Source organism: Sciurus vulgaris (genome assembly GCF_902686455.1).
Source record: "Sciurus vulgaris genome assembly, chromosome: X".
Classification (NCBI taxonomy): domain Eukaryota; kingdom Metazoa; phylum Chordata; class Mammalia; order Rodentia; family Sciuridae; genus Sciurus; species Sciurus vulgaris.
The window spans coordinates 65,749,064-65,768,083 of NC_136471.1; the positions used below are offsets into that span (position 1 = coordinate 65,749,064).

At 34.4% G+C, this 19,020-nt stretch overlaps 1 protein-coding gene across 2 annotated transcripts in view; it reads left to right on the forward strand.

Annotated features, from left to right (window-relative positions):
- Nucleotides 1–12,190: 12,190 nt before the first annotated feature.
- CHM (CHM Rab escort protein) overlaps nt 12,191–19,020 on the forward strand; it is a gene marked incomplete at its 5' end in the record, with an annotated part of 170,482 nt that continues 163,652 nt past the window's right edge. The window contains one exon of one of the 2 annotated variants that reach the window (XM_079123030.1): nt 12,191–12,258. In XM_079123030.1, coding sequence (XP_078979156.1) covers nt 12,210–12,258 — 49 coding nt within the window. Of the gene's footprint in view, nt 12,292–19,020 lie in introns of both variants that reach the window. The other variant, XM_079123029.1, reaches the window with a different exon arrangement.

The window sequence follows — 19,020 nt, forward strand, 5'->3', positions numbered from 1 at the left end:
ACAGCCAAGATAGGAAAAAAAATCCTTTTAGTCAGAGGAAACAATCTGAGCAAAAACATGGAGAAAAATTCAAACATTCAGGGTATAGTGAATAGAACAGTTTTACTGGACCATATGGTATAAATAGGGGAGTATGTGAAATTAGGCCTCAACTTGACTTAAAACACTTAGGATAGGTTGAGGCATAGATTTCCGTTCTGTCCATAAGACAGTATTATTGAAATGTCATCTTAAGATAGTGTTTTATTTTTTGTTACAAATTATCTATTGCTAAATAAGATATCACCCTAAAATTTAGTGTCTTAAAATAATAAACATTTATTATCTCACAGTCTCTGTGGGTTAGGAGTTCTGGAGTAACATAGGGTATTTCGTGAGCTTTTGAGTCCAGATGTCAGCTGAGGCTGTGATCTTCTGAAAGTTTAACTAGGGCTAGACTATCTTCCAAGATGGATCACACAAATGACTATTGGAAGAAAGCCTTAGTTGCATGCTAAATTAGGTGGAAGATCTGGTCTCACAGACCACTGCATAGAGTTCCCTAAGTGTTCCCATAAACTGGCAGCTGGCTTTTTACAGCACAAATAATACCAGAAATAGTAAGGTAGAAACTACAATGCCTTGAATGACTGTCTCCTAAAGTGACACTCCATCATTTCCACAAAAGCCCATTTGTACATTGGTCAGTTTGTTTGATGTGGGAAGGAACTATATATGGACATGATTGCCAAGATGTGGGACCATGAGGACCATAATTTCTACTTTTCTATCTTATTGAAAGTTTGTAATTTGTACACTGCTATAAAGCAATTAAGACTGCAACTGAAATTTCAACATGAATGTACTTAGTGTCTTCATATTTTTAATGGTTCTATAATATTACATGTATTTTAATAATAGCTCTATAACATTTCTCACAGTAGCACTTTCTTTTCTTCTTTTCAAAGCTAAGGGAGCACATGATTCTCCCTTAGTTGACCCTTTATGATATCATGCTTTCATTCAGAGCATTGTATGGAGGGTTCATAATGGTATGGAAAATTGGCTTTAGTTGCTTTATTTTCAGTCATTTCATGATGTGATACTAATACAATACTAATACATCACTTCAAACTCCAAACTTAAAATAAAAAGAAAATTATAAAGGGCCTTAAATTATGCTACAAAGCTATTGCAACAAAAACAGCATGGCACTGGCACCAAAGCAAGCAAGAAGACCAATGGAACAGAATGGAAGGCACAGAGACAAACCCACATAAATACAGTTATCTCATACTAGACAAAGATGCTAAAAATATACATTGGAGAAAAACTAACCTCCTCAACAAATGGTTCTGGGAAAACTGGAAATCCATACGTAGTGGAATGAGATTGAATCCCTTTCTCTCAACCTGCACAAAAATCAATTCAAAGTCGATCGAAGATCAAGAAATTAGACCAGAAACCCTGAACATACTTGAAAAAATGTAGGCCCAACACACCGCCATGTCGACTTAGGAACCAACTTCCTTAAGAAGACTCCTAAAGTGCAGGAAGTAAAATCAAGAATCAACGAAAGGGATGGCATCAAAACAAAAAGCTTCTTCCCAGCAAAGGAAACAATCAAGAGTGTGAAGAGAGAGTCTAAAGAATGGGAGAAAATCTTTGCCACCTGCACCTCAGTTAGGAAGCTAATTTTTAGGATATATAAAGAACAAAAAAAAGGAAAGAAAACAACTACAACAACAACAAAATTAAATAACCCAATCTATAAATGGGCAAAAGAACTGAACAGACACTTATCAAAAGAAGAAATACAAATGGTCAACAAATATATGAAAAAATGTTCAACATCTCTAGCAATAATAGAGATGCAAATTAAAACTACACTGAGATTTCATGTTACTCCAGTCATAATGGCAATTGTGAAGAATACAAATAACAATAAATATTGATAAGGATGTGGAGAAAAAAGTACATTCATACATTGCTGTGGTAGTACAATTTGGTAGAACCACTCGGGAAGGCAATATAGAGTTTCCCCAAAACAATAGGAATGGAACCTTCATTTGACCCTACTATCCCACTCCTCAGGAAATATCCAAGGGTTTTAAAATCAGTATAATATAGTGATGTTGTCATATAAATTTTTAAAACAGCTCAATTCACAATAGCTAAGCTATGGAACTTAGTGGCTTTCAACAGATAAATAGATAAAGAAATTGTGGTACATACACAAAATGAAGTTGTATTACTCAGCCATTAAGAAGAATGACTTTATTACATGTACCAGGAAATGAATGAATCTGGAGATTATCATGCTAAGGGAAATAAACCAGTCCCAAAAAGACAAAGGTTGAATGTTTTCTCTAGTGTGTGGAAGCTAACGCACAATAAGTGGGGGAGAGAGGAATAGAAGTTCAATAGATAAGACAAAGTGAAATGAAGGGAAGGGAGGGGAATAGGAAAAGGAAAGACAGTGAAATGAATCTGACATAAATTTCCTATGTATATATATGAGTAGACCACAGTGAATCCCACCATCTTGTGCATTCAATAGAATGGTGTCCTAATTAAAATAAAATATATTTCATGCTTGTATAATTATGTTAAAATGAATTCTATTGTCATGTATAAGTAAAAAGAACTGTTAAAAATAAATTAGAGGGAAAAAACCAAAAAATTATAGAGTGGCTTGTGGTGTAGCTCAGTGGTGCAATACAGGCTTAGTATATTTGAGGCCCTGAGTTCAATACACAGCACTAGAAAAACTAAAAAATACATCATACAAACAAATATTGTTGTACTCTACCTTCTAGCTAAGTCATTTATTTAGAATTTCCTGCAAAAAAAATCTTAACAAAGGTTACTTTTTTAAAACAGGCCAAAAGTTGAGGCATAAATTTTTGAAAACTGTGGTTCTTGAGGCAGCTTCATTCTCTGTCCTCCAATCAGCTGTGGTTAGAAACTTACAGTCATGTGATATTGAAAAAATACTTGATGATGTTTGTTGGGTCTCTGGGTAGGGTAGCTTCCATGAGAAGTTGATTTGACAATAGTAGACACTGATATTACAAAGACATTATTTGCTGTTTAGTAGATCTTTCATTTCTTTCCAAACTCCTTTTTTATTTCTGCATAGTATCAAACATGGTTCAAGTTATCTCATTATATTCAGATTTATTAGTGTTAGTCTGAATGTGAAATGATAATTTCTATTATTAATGGGTTAAGTCACACATAGACTTAATAAAACATTATCATGGACTAGAGAGAATATAAAGCTCTGTATCTTGCTTTACTTAGTCATTTCCTGATAATGACTAATTAAAATTTTCTATTGAAATAAAACATAAATATATTCTAATAAAAACTAATAGAATAAATGAAACACAAATAATGGAAGAGACTATATAAAACTAGCAGACTATTTTAAAATTTTAATCTGAATAGCCATGTAAAACTGTCTTGAGGTTTTGTCAGCAAATTTTTGGGTGAATAGTTCACTTTTTGGGAATTAAAATCTGTCTTTAAATAAGAATGCATCACATTGAAAATTAAAAATCAAATGCAGTTAAATGTGAAACCACCTCATATTACAGATTTCATGTATTTGAACTTTTTACTTTGTGCAACCACACAGAAAATTTCCTTGGTTCAAACTTTGGGGATAATGAAAGAGAAGAAAACAAATTAATATATTGAATGATGAAATGCAAATGAATAGTGTTTATACTTAATCTTTTCAAGGCGTGTGCTTGAATATATTTAGGCAATTCTAATTAAATGGATGTTAGTTCGATAAAATATTGGGAAACTTTGCAATCAGGCCACTGAATATTCAGTTTAATTATGTTGGTGTGCACTTCTATTTGCTTCTAATGCCAAGGATCCATTGGTAAAATGAATGCCCATTTTGTGGTCTGTTATGCAGAAAATGTTTAATCCAGTGTTTGATTTACTCTGTTAAATCTTCCTTATTGAATGTGCTTATTCATCCATGCAGAATTGGGTATGCTGCTTTCTGTTACTATGACATTACAATTAAACAGATAAAAGAACAGCAAGACTTTCTGTAAAGGTTCATAAAATTCCCACAAAATTATTCATAGTTTCTCTTGTTTTGTTTTGCTTTGTAAGGACTATGAAAAATGCAAATGTGTTCTGAATATTTCTGTATTGAACAAGTTGACAAATACAATAGTTAGTACAAATGATCATTTGCTACTAAGACTAGCACTTAAAAATTTTGGAAATAGTGGAAATTATTTCTGTCATGACATTGATTATCTTTTAAAGATGGCAATAATAATGAACTCAAAGAACTGGAATTCCTTAAATAGAAAATGCATAATGGCATAGTTTCTGCACAAATTTGAAATGGAAAACATTAAGTTGACTTCATCTGAGTATACTGTAAATTCCTCAAGGAGTTTGTATGCTCACCAAAGTACTACGTCATGTAATTTGAGGTTATTCTCCAGTAGACTAGACTGTCCATTTTTTGATATGTTTTAATGCCCAGTCTATTTGTGCTCATGAATTGTTAGCACCACTGCAATCACAGACTTTAAGACAGAGAAACTTTAATTCAAAGCAAGCTCTGATACTAGTTCTACACTTAAAAGAACAACTTACTCTACAAGTCTGGAACTTGTAATAAGGTTTGAATAAGGTACTTCCTGAACTGATATTGATTGTATTTCACAGCATTAAGGGATACATATTCCTACAGGCATAACTGTTTTCTAAGAAACTTCCTTAAACTTTAAGAACTCAGGTTGTCAATGGCTCTTCTTATACTTTAGCTTTTGTTTATGCTACAAAATCAGTGCTTGGTTAATTTGGTTGTTTACAACATGGTGACAATGAGATTCTTGGTAGTACATCAATTTGTGTGTGTGTGTGTGTGTGTGTGTGTGTGTGTGTGTGCAAACTTACGTGAATTTAGGATCATAAGCTGCATTACCAACATTGACATCTGAGGAGAACATGTAATAATTCTGGTTCATCTGGCTCATTACCACTCCCAGAAAACATTTTGCTATGTATGTCTTACATTGGTAGGCCAATAATATCATGTATGGAAACATAAGAAATATTCTGAACCATACCAAATGTCCATCCTGGTGTTTCTCAGTATGTGTTCAATGTTTTAAAAGTTATTATGAAATCCTCATAATTCGCATGTATATTAATTATAAAACACTTGAGGAATATTAAAATAAATAAACCATATAAGTTTGATTGTTTCTTACAAATATTTGGTCATGAAATTCCTGTTAATGTCTTGCAGAATTTCTTTTCCTCAGAACATGTTTTGGGAAAATGTCTCTGGGGAAAAAAGTGACCACAGTATTTAAAAAAGGATTCATAGGGGCATATTATGAATCTCTAAACATTTGATGTTTTAGAAATACTTATTAAGCTTATTTTCTATTATAGGCACTCTTTTATATTCTTGTTCATATTTTCTATTATAGGCACCCTTTTATATTCTTGTTCATATTTTCTATTATAGGCACTCTTTTATATTCTTGTTCATATTTTCTATTATAGGCACTCTTTTATATTCTTGTTCAGTAAACAAATAATGTAGTTCAGTAAACAAATTCTAGTTCAGTAAACAGATATCTCTGCCTTCCTACTGCTAACTTTCATGATCCTCGAATTAATATAAGGTTTTCCTAAATATGTTTATATGCTTAATTTACAGGCCACCTTGGGAGGAAAGAATTTATATTTTATTTAAGAAAATATTATCCATATTATGGTATTACATGAAGAAATAATTATTAACCTTGAAAAATTATTTCTTGGTTATATGTATTTAAAACCAAAAGGCAGCAAAATACTGAAGTGTTGTATAGTATTACATCCTTGCAAATGCTTCCAAACCAAGTTCACTGGCCTATATGATAAATTCCAAATAAGGAAGTGCTAAATCACTAAGTACATACATTTGAAATGTTGATGAATATTGCCAAATTGCCATTCAAAGAAACTCTACCAATTTATACTTCAATTAACACTGTATAAGTGTGCCTGCTTCCCCATACCTTTACCAACGCTGTGTTATTAAATATTTTTATTTTTGCCTGTCTGATTGGTAAAAATTGATATATCCCACAGGCTTATAATTACTATTACTAAAAACAATGATTACAACATTATTAGGTGCTTACACCAAATATAGTTCTAAGTACCTTATTTAACTTATATCTACCTTGCGGATAAATAGTAAGATTGTAACCATTTTACAGTTGAGAAAAATGAGATTCATGAAGGTTAAATGACTTGCTAGTGGCCATTCAGTTGCTAAATGATAGAACTGGGACTCAAACCTAGAAAATCTGTACAAGAACCTGAACTCAGAACCATTATCTTATACTGCCTCTCCAAAAGAAGGATGTTCATTGCAGTATCACTTTAAAAACACTGAAAAATACTCAATATCCATGATAGAGGAGTATGAAATAAATCATGGTGTATTCATATAATGGTATTACAGGAAGATATTAAAAAGGAGGCATCCTTATATGTACTATGATTTTCAAGATAAAATGGGATTAAAAAGGTATAAGGAAAATAATAGTTATAGCATACTACCATTTGTAGCACATTTAAGTGCTCTACATTATATTATCTCTAGCAGGTCACAATAAACTGGTAGTAAATAATGTTTATCTCTAGGGAGAAAAATTAGGGGTCAGGAAGGATATGGAGACTTATTAGTGTTACTAGTCTTGTTTTTTGCTAGTTTGATTTTGTACTAACTACCTGTGTAGTATTCATTCAATTATGAACAAAAGATCAGAGGATGAAATAAATGTCCTGGGCAAACGACTCATAGTATTACCATGATAGCATTATTGACTATTATAACTCGTGTTTTTTCCTCAAGAATTCATATAATTTAACATTCATCTATTCATTCAGCAGATATTTTGGAATGCCACTCTGTAACAGGCACTGAATTATGTCCTGGGAATATAATGATGAACAATACAGGCACTGTCTTTGTCTATGTAGAGTATACCTTCTAGCACAATGAAACATATGATTACATAAGTAATTGGATATTTCCAATGGGAGGTTCAACAAAGGAGATCTATAAGGTGGTAGGATAATTAAACTAGAATGGGAACTCAACAAAGACTCTCACCATACATGACATTTAAAAGTAACAGTAAAGGATGAGCAGGATTAAACTAGGAGAAAGGGGTGGAGAAGGATAAAGGTGCACTTCAGGCACATGTAAGGGAATGTGGGAAAGTCTTAAAACAGGAAGAAGTACAGGCTTTTAGAAGAAATGAAGAGTTAATATGGCTGGAGTTTACAGAGTGAAGGGGAAGAGATATGGGATGAAACTGGACAGTTAAGCAGGGTCTTTTAGATCATGTTTAAGATTTTTGGAAAGTATATTAGGAGCAATGGGAAGTTACAAAGGGTTTAAGGGTAGCAAAGGACATGATCAGATTTTAATTTTAAGACATTTACTCCACTTGGAGTGTGGAGAGTGGACTGGAGACAAGCAAGCATGAATGAGAGGTCCAGCTAGGACCTACTGTAGTAGTCCTTCAAAGATACTATGGGGCCGTCTAAATTGAGAGAAGCAGGATGTATTTACAATTCTTTTTCAGTCAAATCTGGCATGAGTTGCTGAGTGAAAGCAAGTGATTTATTAAGGACTACTCGGGTTTTTTTTTTTAAACTTCAGTGAGTACAGAGTGTTACCATTTCTAAGGCAGAGAGCACTGGATAAAGAGAAAGATTGGGAATGGGATTGAAATGTTCAAGAGTTCAATATTGAATATTCATAGAAGAGTTGTTGAGTAAGGGGCTAGATAGTTGATTCTGGAGCTCAATAGAAAGGCCCCAGGGATAGAGACCACTTAAATTACTGGTTGTAAACAAAAGACTAGTCATCTCACAGTTAAGTAAACTACTTTTTTATTATTATTATTATTTTTATTTAGCTTTTAATGTTTTACAGACTGCATTTTGATTCATTGTACACAAATGGGGTACATCATTTCGTTTCTATGGTTGTACATGATGTAGATTCATACCATTCGTGTAATCATACATGTACTTAGGGTATTGATGTCTGTCTCCTTCCATCATTTTTCATACCCCCTCCCTCTCATTTCCTTCTACATATTCTAAAGTTCCCCCATTATTCTCTCATTCCCCACCCCCACCCCCATTATATATCATTCTCCACTTATCAGGGAAATCATTTGACCTTTGGTTTTCTGGGCTTGGCTTATTTCACTTAGCATGATATTCTTCAATTACATTCATTTATTTGCAAATGCCATAATATTATTCTACTTCATGGCAGAGTAGTATTCCATTGTGTATATATATCAGAGTTTCTTTATCCATTCATCTGTTGAAGGGCATCTAGGTTGGTTGCACAATCTAGCTATTGTGAACTGAGCTGCTACAAAAAAATAGGAAAAGAACAATTAAAGCTGTCACTGTTTGCTGATGATATGATCCTATATTTAGAAGATCCAAAAAACTCCACTAGAAAAATTCTAGAACTAATAAATGAATTCAGCAAAGTAGCAGGATATAAAATCAATACATGTAAATCCAATGCATTTCTATTCATAAGTGATGAATACTCTGAAAGAGAAATTAGGAAAACCACTCCATTCACAGTAGCCTCAAAAAAAAAATTTGGGAATTAATCTAACAAAAGAGGTGAAAGACCTCTACAGTGAAAACTACAGAACATTAAAGAAAGAAATCGAAGAAAACCTTCAAAAATGGAAAGATCTTCCATGTTCTTGGATAGGCAGAATTATCATTGTCAAAATGGCCATACTACCAAAAGTGCTATACAGATTCAATGCAATTCCAATTAAAATCCAAATGACATTCCTCATAGAAATAGAGAAAGCAATCATGAACTTCATCTGGAAGAACAAGAGACCTCGAATAGCCCAAACAATCCTGAGTAGAAAAACTGAAACAGGAGGTATCACAATACCAGACATTAAACTATACTACAGAGCAATATTAACAAAAACAGCATGGTATTGGCACCAAAAGAGACAGGCAGACCAATGGTACAGAATAGAAGACACAGAGACAAAGCCACATAAATACAGTCACCTCATACTAGACAAAGGAGAGAAAAACATACAACGGAGAAAAGATAGTCTGTTCAACAAATGGTGCTGGCAAAACTGGAAATCCATTTGCAGTAAATTGAAATTGAGTAAACTTCTGAATACAAAATAAATATTCAGGAAATGTTATTATTTCAACTCAGGAAAACATGAAGTACAAAATTAGTGTCACCGTGATTTAATAGGGTGGTCATGTTTTTGGTTTTCTATTATCTTATTGTACTGTGCTTATCCAAATAAAGTATTTCAGTTCTCAAAAATAGAAGTTCTTAGAATAATAGAAAATAATTCAGTTGTTTTGTTTCATATCTTTCTTACTGACAGTATCAACTCCTATTTTCCTCTAAGAAAGTATATTTAAAAAAAGTATTTTGGACTTTTTCCCCATGCAGAAGGTTTAAATTTTTTTAATGTGATAATTGTTTATATGCCCAGTGAGGGTGTGAATGAGTCATATAACTTTGGAGAAAGGATATCTAAATTTGGGTTGGTAATATTATCTTTCTGAGGAGTGAACTTTCTAGCATTGGGGAAAAATGGTTTTCAAATTTGGGGCAGGCCATAATGGAAAGTTAGCTCCACAGAATAATTATTTATTTATTTTATTTTATTCCACTAGATGCAAACTTCATGAAGACAGGAGTTTAACTCTATTGTTGTTCATTGTTATAGTCCCAACTTCTAAACTAGTGCTTTGTACAAATTAGGTGCTTAATGAATATTTGAGGTATAAATTATAATGAGTTCTATGTTCATTGTGTAATTGTTAGAAAAATTTATGTAAATTAGAAGGTTAGATACCCATATTGAAAAGGATGTGTATGGTACATATCACATATACATGCATTTATATACATAAATCTCCAAAGTAAGATACTTTCATTTGTCATGTTTTTAACCATCCATTTGTGGCATCTCACTTTTTCTCCTGGTACTAGGGATCTAACTCAGAGCCTCACACATGCAAGGCAAGCACTCTACCATTGACTTACAGTCCCAGTCATGGTTTCTCAGTGTTAGAGATGATTTTGGGAATTTTTCTGTATTTACTCTAGGAAATGCATTAATTTTCCTTTCCATTGGTATATCAAGAGTCTCACAGATAAGATGTTTCATATCTGATGATACTCAAACTTTCTTTTCATTCCAAGGCAGATAGCACAGTGATTTACTGAACAATACATTATACTCCTCTGGGTAATCTATTTTTTTCATGAAATATTCATCAGATGACCATATTGCAAGAGAATTAACACAACAGGATAATCTATAAAGGAAATTAATAAACTTCTACAATATTGCTAATGATTCTGGGAAAATGTGACAGAAATGCAGCCAAAGAAACCCACAGAAAAATATATTTTAAAGGGTTTTCATGGAACATTTCAAAATTAACAAATGTTTGGAGCATCTAAAAATACAAGACAATTGTGTTGAGCAGGTGTAAAGGAGAAGATGGCTAAGTCCATGTTCTCATTGGGTTTATCATTTGTTATGATAGCTAAGTTCAGTTCAGCCAACATTATTTAAATTCCTAGTACAAATACAGGGGATTATACTTTAAAATGTCACAGGTCAGGGTTTGTGAATTTGTATATATGGGGATGTGTATACCTCATAGGAATCTAAATGAAAATAATTTCAGCTTAATATGGTAGGTTATGAAAAATAGTAGCACATGTAAGGAAACTGGGCCCAGTATAGGGTGGAAATGAACGGAGGAGGAGCCAGAAGCTGTGTCAAACTTTAAAAAAAAATTATCCCACAAATTTTGTTGTTCTCCAATAATCTTCTTTGCTTTTTAAAAATTTTATTATTTTTAACTGACAAAAATTGAACGTATTTATGGGGCATGTTGTGATCTTTTGAGATTGTATACATTGTGTTACGCTCAATCAGGTTAAATATATCTCCTTCATCATCTTAAGGAGAGAGGTTCTCAGCTATTCTATGCTAAAGGAACAGTCGTTTGAACTTGATCACAAAGACCTGCAAGTAAACAATGTGACTTGGGGGTACTACTAACAGCTCAGAGAACAGGTGATGTAGGGGAAGGTCCCACTACTGAAAATTCTTGTGGGCTTATTTTGAAAGTTGTCTAAAATAATTTCAGAAGTAATCACCCTCACTTCAATGCACCCTCCCACGATTTTTTTTTTTTTTTTTTTTTTTTGCTTTGGGGTTTGTCAGATAGGAAAGGAATTTAAACAATGGTGAGTAGAAGTGACAGAACTTGAGAATACTCAAGAAAGCCATCTTAGCTGCTTGGTATAGAAAACCTAAAGCCTCTCATCAAATACAATCCTTTTAAGATAAAGGTAATTTTACCTTTATCGTTTTTGCAGTAGTTTAGTGGGAAAATCTTGCATGGACTTGTCTTATTTGGGCGGAAAATCAGATTCTATTAAATGCTTAACAAACATCTACTATGCTTTCACATGTCTTTCCTCCACTCTTGTATAGCAAGACTAATTTTGCAAATATATATTGCTAGAGCACCTGCTTGTATTAACTAGAACACATGGGCACCTTTAGAGTTCCATCCTGGCTAAACTAGGGCAAGGTGTTTTGTGGATTTTCATTGGAGAGACAAAGATGAAAAAGACACTGACTGTAGTTAGAAAGTTATTGATGTGAAAAACAATAACTCAGGGGCCCGAATGAAAAGTACGGACACGCTGGGGAAGTATTTTGGGTTGGAATGTAAATCTCCTTTGTTAACAGAGTATGTTAACAAAGCATGTTCAACCCGCCATCCGTGTCTCCTAATGATTCTTGTTGTTATCTTTGTCGAGAAGTACCCAAATATTCCCACACTCATCCTAGTCAGTCAGTAAAAATTCTACACTTATAACTCAAACCTTCATGTTAAATGAGCTACTGCACTCAGCCTGGAAAATGAATGGAGCTTTTAACATTCGCGTAAACACTTCAAATAGAATGCTGTAGTTGTCTACATGGAGCCTACAACCAAGAACTACAATACCCAGAAGGCACTACTTTCCCTTCCGCCTCCTACCGAGGGAATACCTAACTTGATCTCATTTCCACAAGCAATAGTCACATGACACGTTTCCTGTCAAGATGGCGGATAATCTCCCTTCGGAGTTTGATGTGATCGTAATAGGGACGGGTATGTGTGGCCATGGTACTCCCCAGGCAAAGTGTACGAAGTCTGTCTTGTTTCTACCTTCTCTGTCAGTGACAGGGGTTGGCGAGAAATGCCGGGGGTCGCGCATGAGAGGGAGGACGAAAAGGAAGTGAGGTAGTCTGGAGTCAGCGCGGGACTTGGAAGCTCCAGGGAGGGGCTTGGATCCGCGGTGTTTAACGCCATTTGAGTAGGGGTCGATCTGGTCGATGCCGATTGCTGAGGTTGGTTGCTGTGGTGATTCCTGTTCATTTCTTTAGAGGGAGGTGGATTTGCAGTTTCATGAGAACAGACGGTCGGGATTTTATCAATGGAGATGCCTCATGCATGACATGGTTCCTTCCTTGTCGATTTCAAGGTGATAGTCCTCATCATTTTGTCTCGCCATTTCATAAGACGTTTTCATAAATTCGTATGATCCTGTGGTACAGAGCAGCTCAAATACAACTTAATCTGCAGTTTTACAAGAACGATGATCAGTTGTGACCTGTGTGCATATTTACTAAGGGAAAGAAAACGGATTCTTTTCTATTTTTGTTGAGAAGCCTAGAGAATTGTATTTTGTTTAAGTAGCCATTATTCGTGCTTTATGATGCTGGAAGAAAGCATCTTGCTTTCCTCTACTCAACTATCCACCAACAACTAAAATGTGCTGAGAACAAGCTCCAGAGTTGTGTGACCTTATTTTCCCCTTATTTTTCCATCATTTGTTCTCCATGTTTTGGGTGGAGCCAATATCCCACCCCCCCCCCCCAATTTCTAGTTGACAAATTAAACAGACAACATGTAGCAGAAGACATTTTTCACAATTAGTGTTTTTTTCTTAATAGCATAAGGGATACATTTTGATGGGATGAAATTGTTGGGTGGGGTTTTCTACTGTAAGTATAATGTGGTAGGCCTGAATGTGGAGAAACTCTGGTGGATGGAAATCTGTCCATTGTGTTAGTGAATTCAATTTGTTCTCCAAAACAGTAAGAGTAGCCATGTTTCCAGGATCAGAGTAAAAATCATAGCCAGATGTTTTCAAATGCTTAATATTTCCTAATAACTGGACTAAACAGATTACAAGTCAGATGTAATCCTCACAAGAGTCTTACTAGAATAAGTATTCTCTACATTTTGCAGAGTGAGAAAAAAAGGGGCTTGGAAATACAACTTGATCACACAGCTGGTAAATTTTCAAAGGCCCTTTCTTTCCTATAAAGAGAAGCAGTTGTTCTGACTCTCAGAGTTTACCTATATTAGTAGAAATAATTGGGAAATCTTGGTTCTAGATCTTGCTTGTCCATTAGCTATGTGAATTGGAAGGGCCAGACACTTAATTTCTCAGAGCTGTGGCTTCCTCCTTTTGCAAGTAGGGAGGACACATTAGGTAGCTTTTAAGGTGTTGCCCAACCAGTAATTCTCTTATGCTACTTGTACCTGGGTAACTGTTCTCAGAACAGCAAGGACATGTTTATTTCCAGCCAAAAAATAATTACATGGCTCCAGATCACCTGGCTGTATCTGCTATAAGGAAATGTTGGATAAGGGCTGGAAAGATCCAATAGATTATTCATTTTTTTCTTTCCAGTCTGCCATAAAACTAAAAACAACATCTATTCTACAGTAGTTCTTTTAAAAACTGTACTTGAGCTCTATATTCTTGCTTTTTGTTACCTAGAAACATGGGTGTTTTTTAAATTTCAAATCAAGATAATTTTTTCTTACTTGCTGCAAATTCTGATTGCTGCATGCTAATTTGTATTGTTAAATGCTGTTAATTCTTCTGACAAATTTTTGCCTTCTGGTACAGTTAAAAATATGGAACGTGCCTATCCTTTTGGAGTCAGTTCTGGTAGAGAGAGGAAGATACTATGAGCGATCCAGAAAACTGCATCAGGAGGCTTCTTTTGTATTTGGAAAAAAAGATTTATTTTGGCTCGTTCTACTGAGTATAATATTAATTCTCAGTGTACAAGAACAACTTAAGGGAAACTAACCTTAAAAGTTAAGTTTTTCATATCACCCAGTAATGACTCATATCTGTTTTTTTCCCAAGTATATTGCTTAAATTTATGATATAGGGCAGGCATGGTGGTGCATTCCTGTATTCCAAGAAGCTCCAGAGGCTGAGGCAAGAGGATCAAAAGTTCAGAGTCAGCCTCAGCAATTTAATGAGGCCAAGCAACTTAGGGAGACCCTGCCTCAAAATAAAAAAGGACTGTGGATATGACTCAGTGGGAGAGTGCCCCTGGGTTCAATCCCTGATGCATCCCCAACCCCTGAAAAGAAAAACCTATGGTACAAAACTTTGTTTTTAGGTACATCAAAAGAGAAATACTGGATAAAAGTCATTTCCCAAGTAAAATGATTTCAATAATTCCTATCATTACTTTTAATGGGAATTATTTGTAGTACATTTAGACTGTTTCTTTTCTAAAATAGTTTCCTAAAGTAACCTTGTTGCTTTTTGTTTGCTTTATTAAATGTACTATTAGTGGAAATCATAGGAAAGTAGTGTATTGTTATTTCAGTTCTATTAACAAAGGGAGATATACCATACATGTATCAGAAACATGAAGAAATAGGCTATGAGATAATTTTTCTATTTAAACTTCTTCTTAAAATACTGTCAAGAGAAAATTCCTTCAAGTAGAATTATCTGAGGATATTTTTTAAAATCCCTTTAACCTTGACTAATTTGTATTCTTATTTTCTTTAAGACAAGGTGAAAGTTTTCCTTAAGATCACATTTTTAAGAGATCATGGGAAAAATCAAATGTTATGTGTACTTTCTTAGTTAAGCCCATTTCCTTCTAATCAGAAAATACAGAAAATATCTCTGGAGTATCCAAAGACAGAAGAATAAGATAAATTATCTGAACTGTGATAAAATAGAAAAAATAGAATAAAGAAGGAGATTAAAAATAGTCATTGTAATATAACATCTCATTGGAGGTGATTTATCTGTATAATCTAGGAGAGAGCCCATTTAATCTAGCAGAGAGCAAAACTGAAGAGTAGTCAGGATCTAAGTTATAAGAGCTATGTGATAATATTGACATGCTTCATATATAGGGAAATCCTTCAGGTCTTAGAACTTATTCCTATTTTAGAAATACTTCTAGTATGCTCAGCATATTAGAACTATCCTCTTTGAAGATATAGTGTTATCAATTTCTGCAAAAACTGTTTTGGGGGTATTATTAGATGTGTAAGTGACAGTTGTTATCTGTATAGAAAAGGGAAGATGTAGACATACGAAATAGCACAATGGTTTTTCCCCATTTAGTGTAGCAACAAGCACTCATTGTTTAGGGTGTTCAACCCATATTTATTGACGCCTTGCCCTTGTGAAGTTTACCTATTGATTTTTCTTAGAAGCTTTTTAGACTTCTAGACAGTCACATCCCCGATTCTTAAGACAACATGGGCTTTTCATTTTATCATTCCTTTCTGAAGACCTTACAGAGGTTTAGTCTGCATCACTTTCTTTTCTTTCTTTTTTTTTTTTTTTGTGGTGGTGGGATTTGAACCCAAGCCTTGTGTATGCAAGGCAAGCACTCTACCAACTGAGTTATATCCCTAGCCCTGCTTCACTTTTTTTTTTTAAAGTATACCACATTATCTTACAGAGTTTTTCCTCTAAGATGGTGTGTGGAGTGAGCTGGCTTATCATTGTCTTGCAGAATATAAAAATATAGGTACGTTTAAAGAACCTTATTGCTGAAGGTTATGGAAAAAGGCATAACAAAAATAACAGACATAAGGGAAATTACAATGGAAACTGTGCCCCTGAATCCTGATTTTCATGCAAGTTAGTGTTCAGAATAGTACAATAATAGATGTGGCAGCCTGGCATGTGATAATCACATGACCTTCCTATCCTATGACTTCGTGCTGTATGATTTGGGGAAATTGCATAACCTTGGGCATCTGTTTGCTCATCTGTAAAATGAGAAATTTGAGTTACATTGTATGTGCTTATTCATAACCCTGTGTCCTTGAGAAAAGCTAAATTCTGTTCTGTATAGACCTTTTAAGAAGTCAAGTCAGGGGGTTGGGGAGATAGCTCAGTTGGTAGAGTGCTTGCCTTGCAAGTATAAGGTCCTGAGTTCAATCCCCAGCGCTGAAAAAAAAAAAAAAAAAAAAAAAGTCAGTGTTTAATATACCTGAGAAATTTTTCCATCAAAAACCGTTTTCTCGATATGATAAGCTGTTTTCTCAGGAGAGTTCATGTATGTAATGCAGTTCCATTCCTTGATGTTTTTCAATTGAAATGTTAAACTAGTTAACCTTGACTGGCAGCTCATTCATTGACCATTAGGTGTCCCCCAAAATCTCATATGTGAGATATTAGGGGTGAAATGATTGGTTATGAGAGCCTTAACCCAACCAGTGAATTAATCCCCTGATAGGAATTCAATGGTTGGTTTCTGAGAGCAGGTAGGGTGTTGCTGGAGTAGATGGGCATTGGGGGAGTGCCTTTGGAATATGTATTTTGTATCTGACAAGTGGAGTCTCTTTCTCTTTGCTTCCTGATATGACTTCTTGAGCCACTTCCCTCCACTACACTCTTCCACCATGATGTCCTGTTTCACTCAAGCCTGGAGGAATGGAGCCAGGTGTCTGTGGACTGAGACCTCTGAAACTGTGAGACCCCAAATAAACTTTTCCTCCTCTAAATTTGTTCTCGTCAGATATTTTAGTTAGAGAAGTGAAAAAGCTAAGACAACCATAATTGTTTTAATGGTATTTGAGTAGCTTTATTTCTCTAAACCTTGGGAAGTAGTAATGTTGTACTAAGTGCTTTGAAAACTGATATTTGCCAAATATCAATTTGTGCCAGACTTAACATATGTGATTTCCCATATTTATATCTCATTTAATCCTCTCTCAGGATGCCTGTATGTGGTTCTAACATCCCATGATGTATATGCTCTTCCTCATATATTTCCAAATATCTGTATCCCTGTTGTCTAGAGCAGGGTTTTGTTTTTTAAATTCTAAGATCCCACCTACTTGTTGGTCATGAAATGGATTACAGCTTCAAAAAAGGCATGTAATATCAGCATACTTATAATAAGGATGATTTTTTAATTCATATACAGTTTTTTTTGTAGGGCACTAGGGCAAAAACTTCAAAGACTATAGAATATCAGAATAACAGATGGTATGAGGGAGAATAGTATATCAGAAGTCATTTAGTTTTACAAATGTTATGCCATACATTTTACTTGCTTTGGCATGCATATAATCTCATGAGCAGTAGTATAATGTAGCAACTTACAGTGTGGCTCTGGAATCATACAAACTAAGTTTGAATCCTAGCTATGTCTCCTGTACCATTTTAGACATGTACCTCTTTCAGCTTTATCTTATTTTTCAATACAATACATTTTATGGAGCAGTGTTAAGGATTGAATGAAATAATTCATATAAAATGCTTAGTGCTCAGAAAATGTAGTTGATTTTTATTGCCCCTTAAGCCATACTGAGGTGCTTTTAGTACTATTACTATTGCCTGGATGCTTTTCAGGAAGGACTTATTATTTCCATGGACAGTAGTGAAAGTATTCAAGTGTCTGATTCATCTTCTTCGTCTTCCCATTGGCTGCTTGGTGGAAAAGAACTTTCTGTATTCATTATCACTATTTCAATCAGATTTCTTACCTGGTATTTCATAGATTTTCTTTCCTTCCTTTTTTACTCATCTCCTTGCATTACTTATTTTTTTATTTAAATTTTTTACTTATCATTTGCTTTGAACAGACTTAGTGTTCATTTTATTTGGGGCATAGTATGAAACACTTCCTTTTTGGTGTAAGAAATGTTGAAGGAGCTAAAGAAAGCCTATAGATTTTGCTGTTCTGAAAAATGCTTAGCATTTCTCCAGGCATTTATTGATGGAAGAGTATATCTTTTCTGCTCTCAATACCTCGAAAAGTAAAGGGAGTTATCTAACTCTGGAGAAGACTCTCTCAGTACAGATTACACTTCTCTGTGAATCATAAATTCGAGGCAGTTCTTTAGAGAGAGCCACATCTGTTACCAGTTCCCTCAGCAGCATCATTTTCATCTCCCATGCCTCTTGTCATTTTCTCATTTTCTCCTGTGTTCTCATGATGTTTTGGATAACTCAGGCTGCAGCAATTAAAATCAAATGTGGCTGCTCACCCTCAGATTCTCATGTTTTACATAAAATCCCAATGCACAGAAACAATTATAATTCCATATAATTGACCTGTTACTCATGCTAAATCATCTGTTACTCCATTTTAGTGTGAAGACCTTGAACTGAAAAGTTAGCCTTTGCCTGTTATATATGCAAATGGATTTAAATGTAAAGTAGACTAAAAATCACTCAGTGCCCAGTTTATGATATATTGTGTAGAGAGATGGGAGATAATTTGGAAACATTTAGTTGTGACCAAGAAGTTAGAGATACTTATTGAAAGGTTGATTTATGGTCTTTTTGCTTTTCTAATAATTTCTTTAAAGGGAAATGTAAAAAGAAGACAATAACTCATCACAGATGTTGATTAATCAGAGCATGATTATGGAGGTTAGCATATTATCATACTGAGGCTGTCAAAAAAAGTTTTCAAATAGAAGTGACCAAGGGATCATGGCCAGTGTAATGCTTAATGTGTTTCATCTTGTATTAGGTTTTACCAAGAGCTTTAAGTTGAAAATGTTGTACTACTGACTTATTTGGGTTTTATCACGTTTAGAAAGGTACTAGCATACTTACTTATTTTC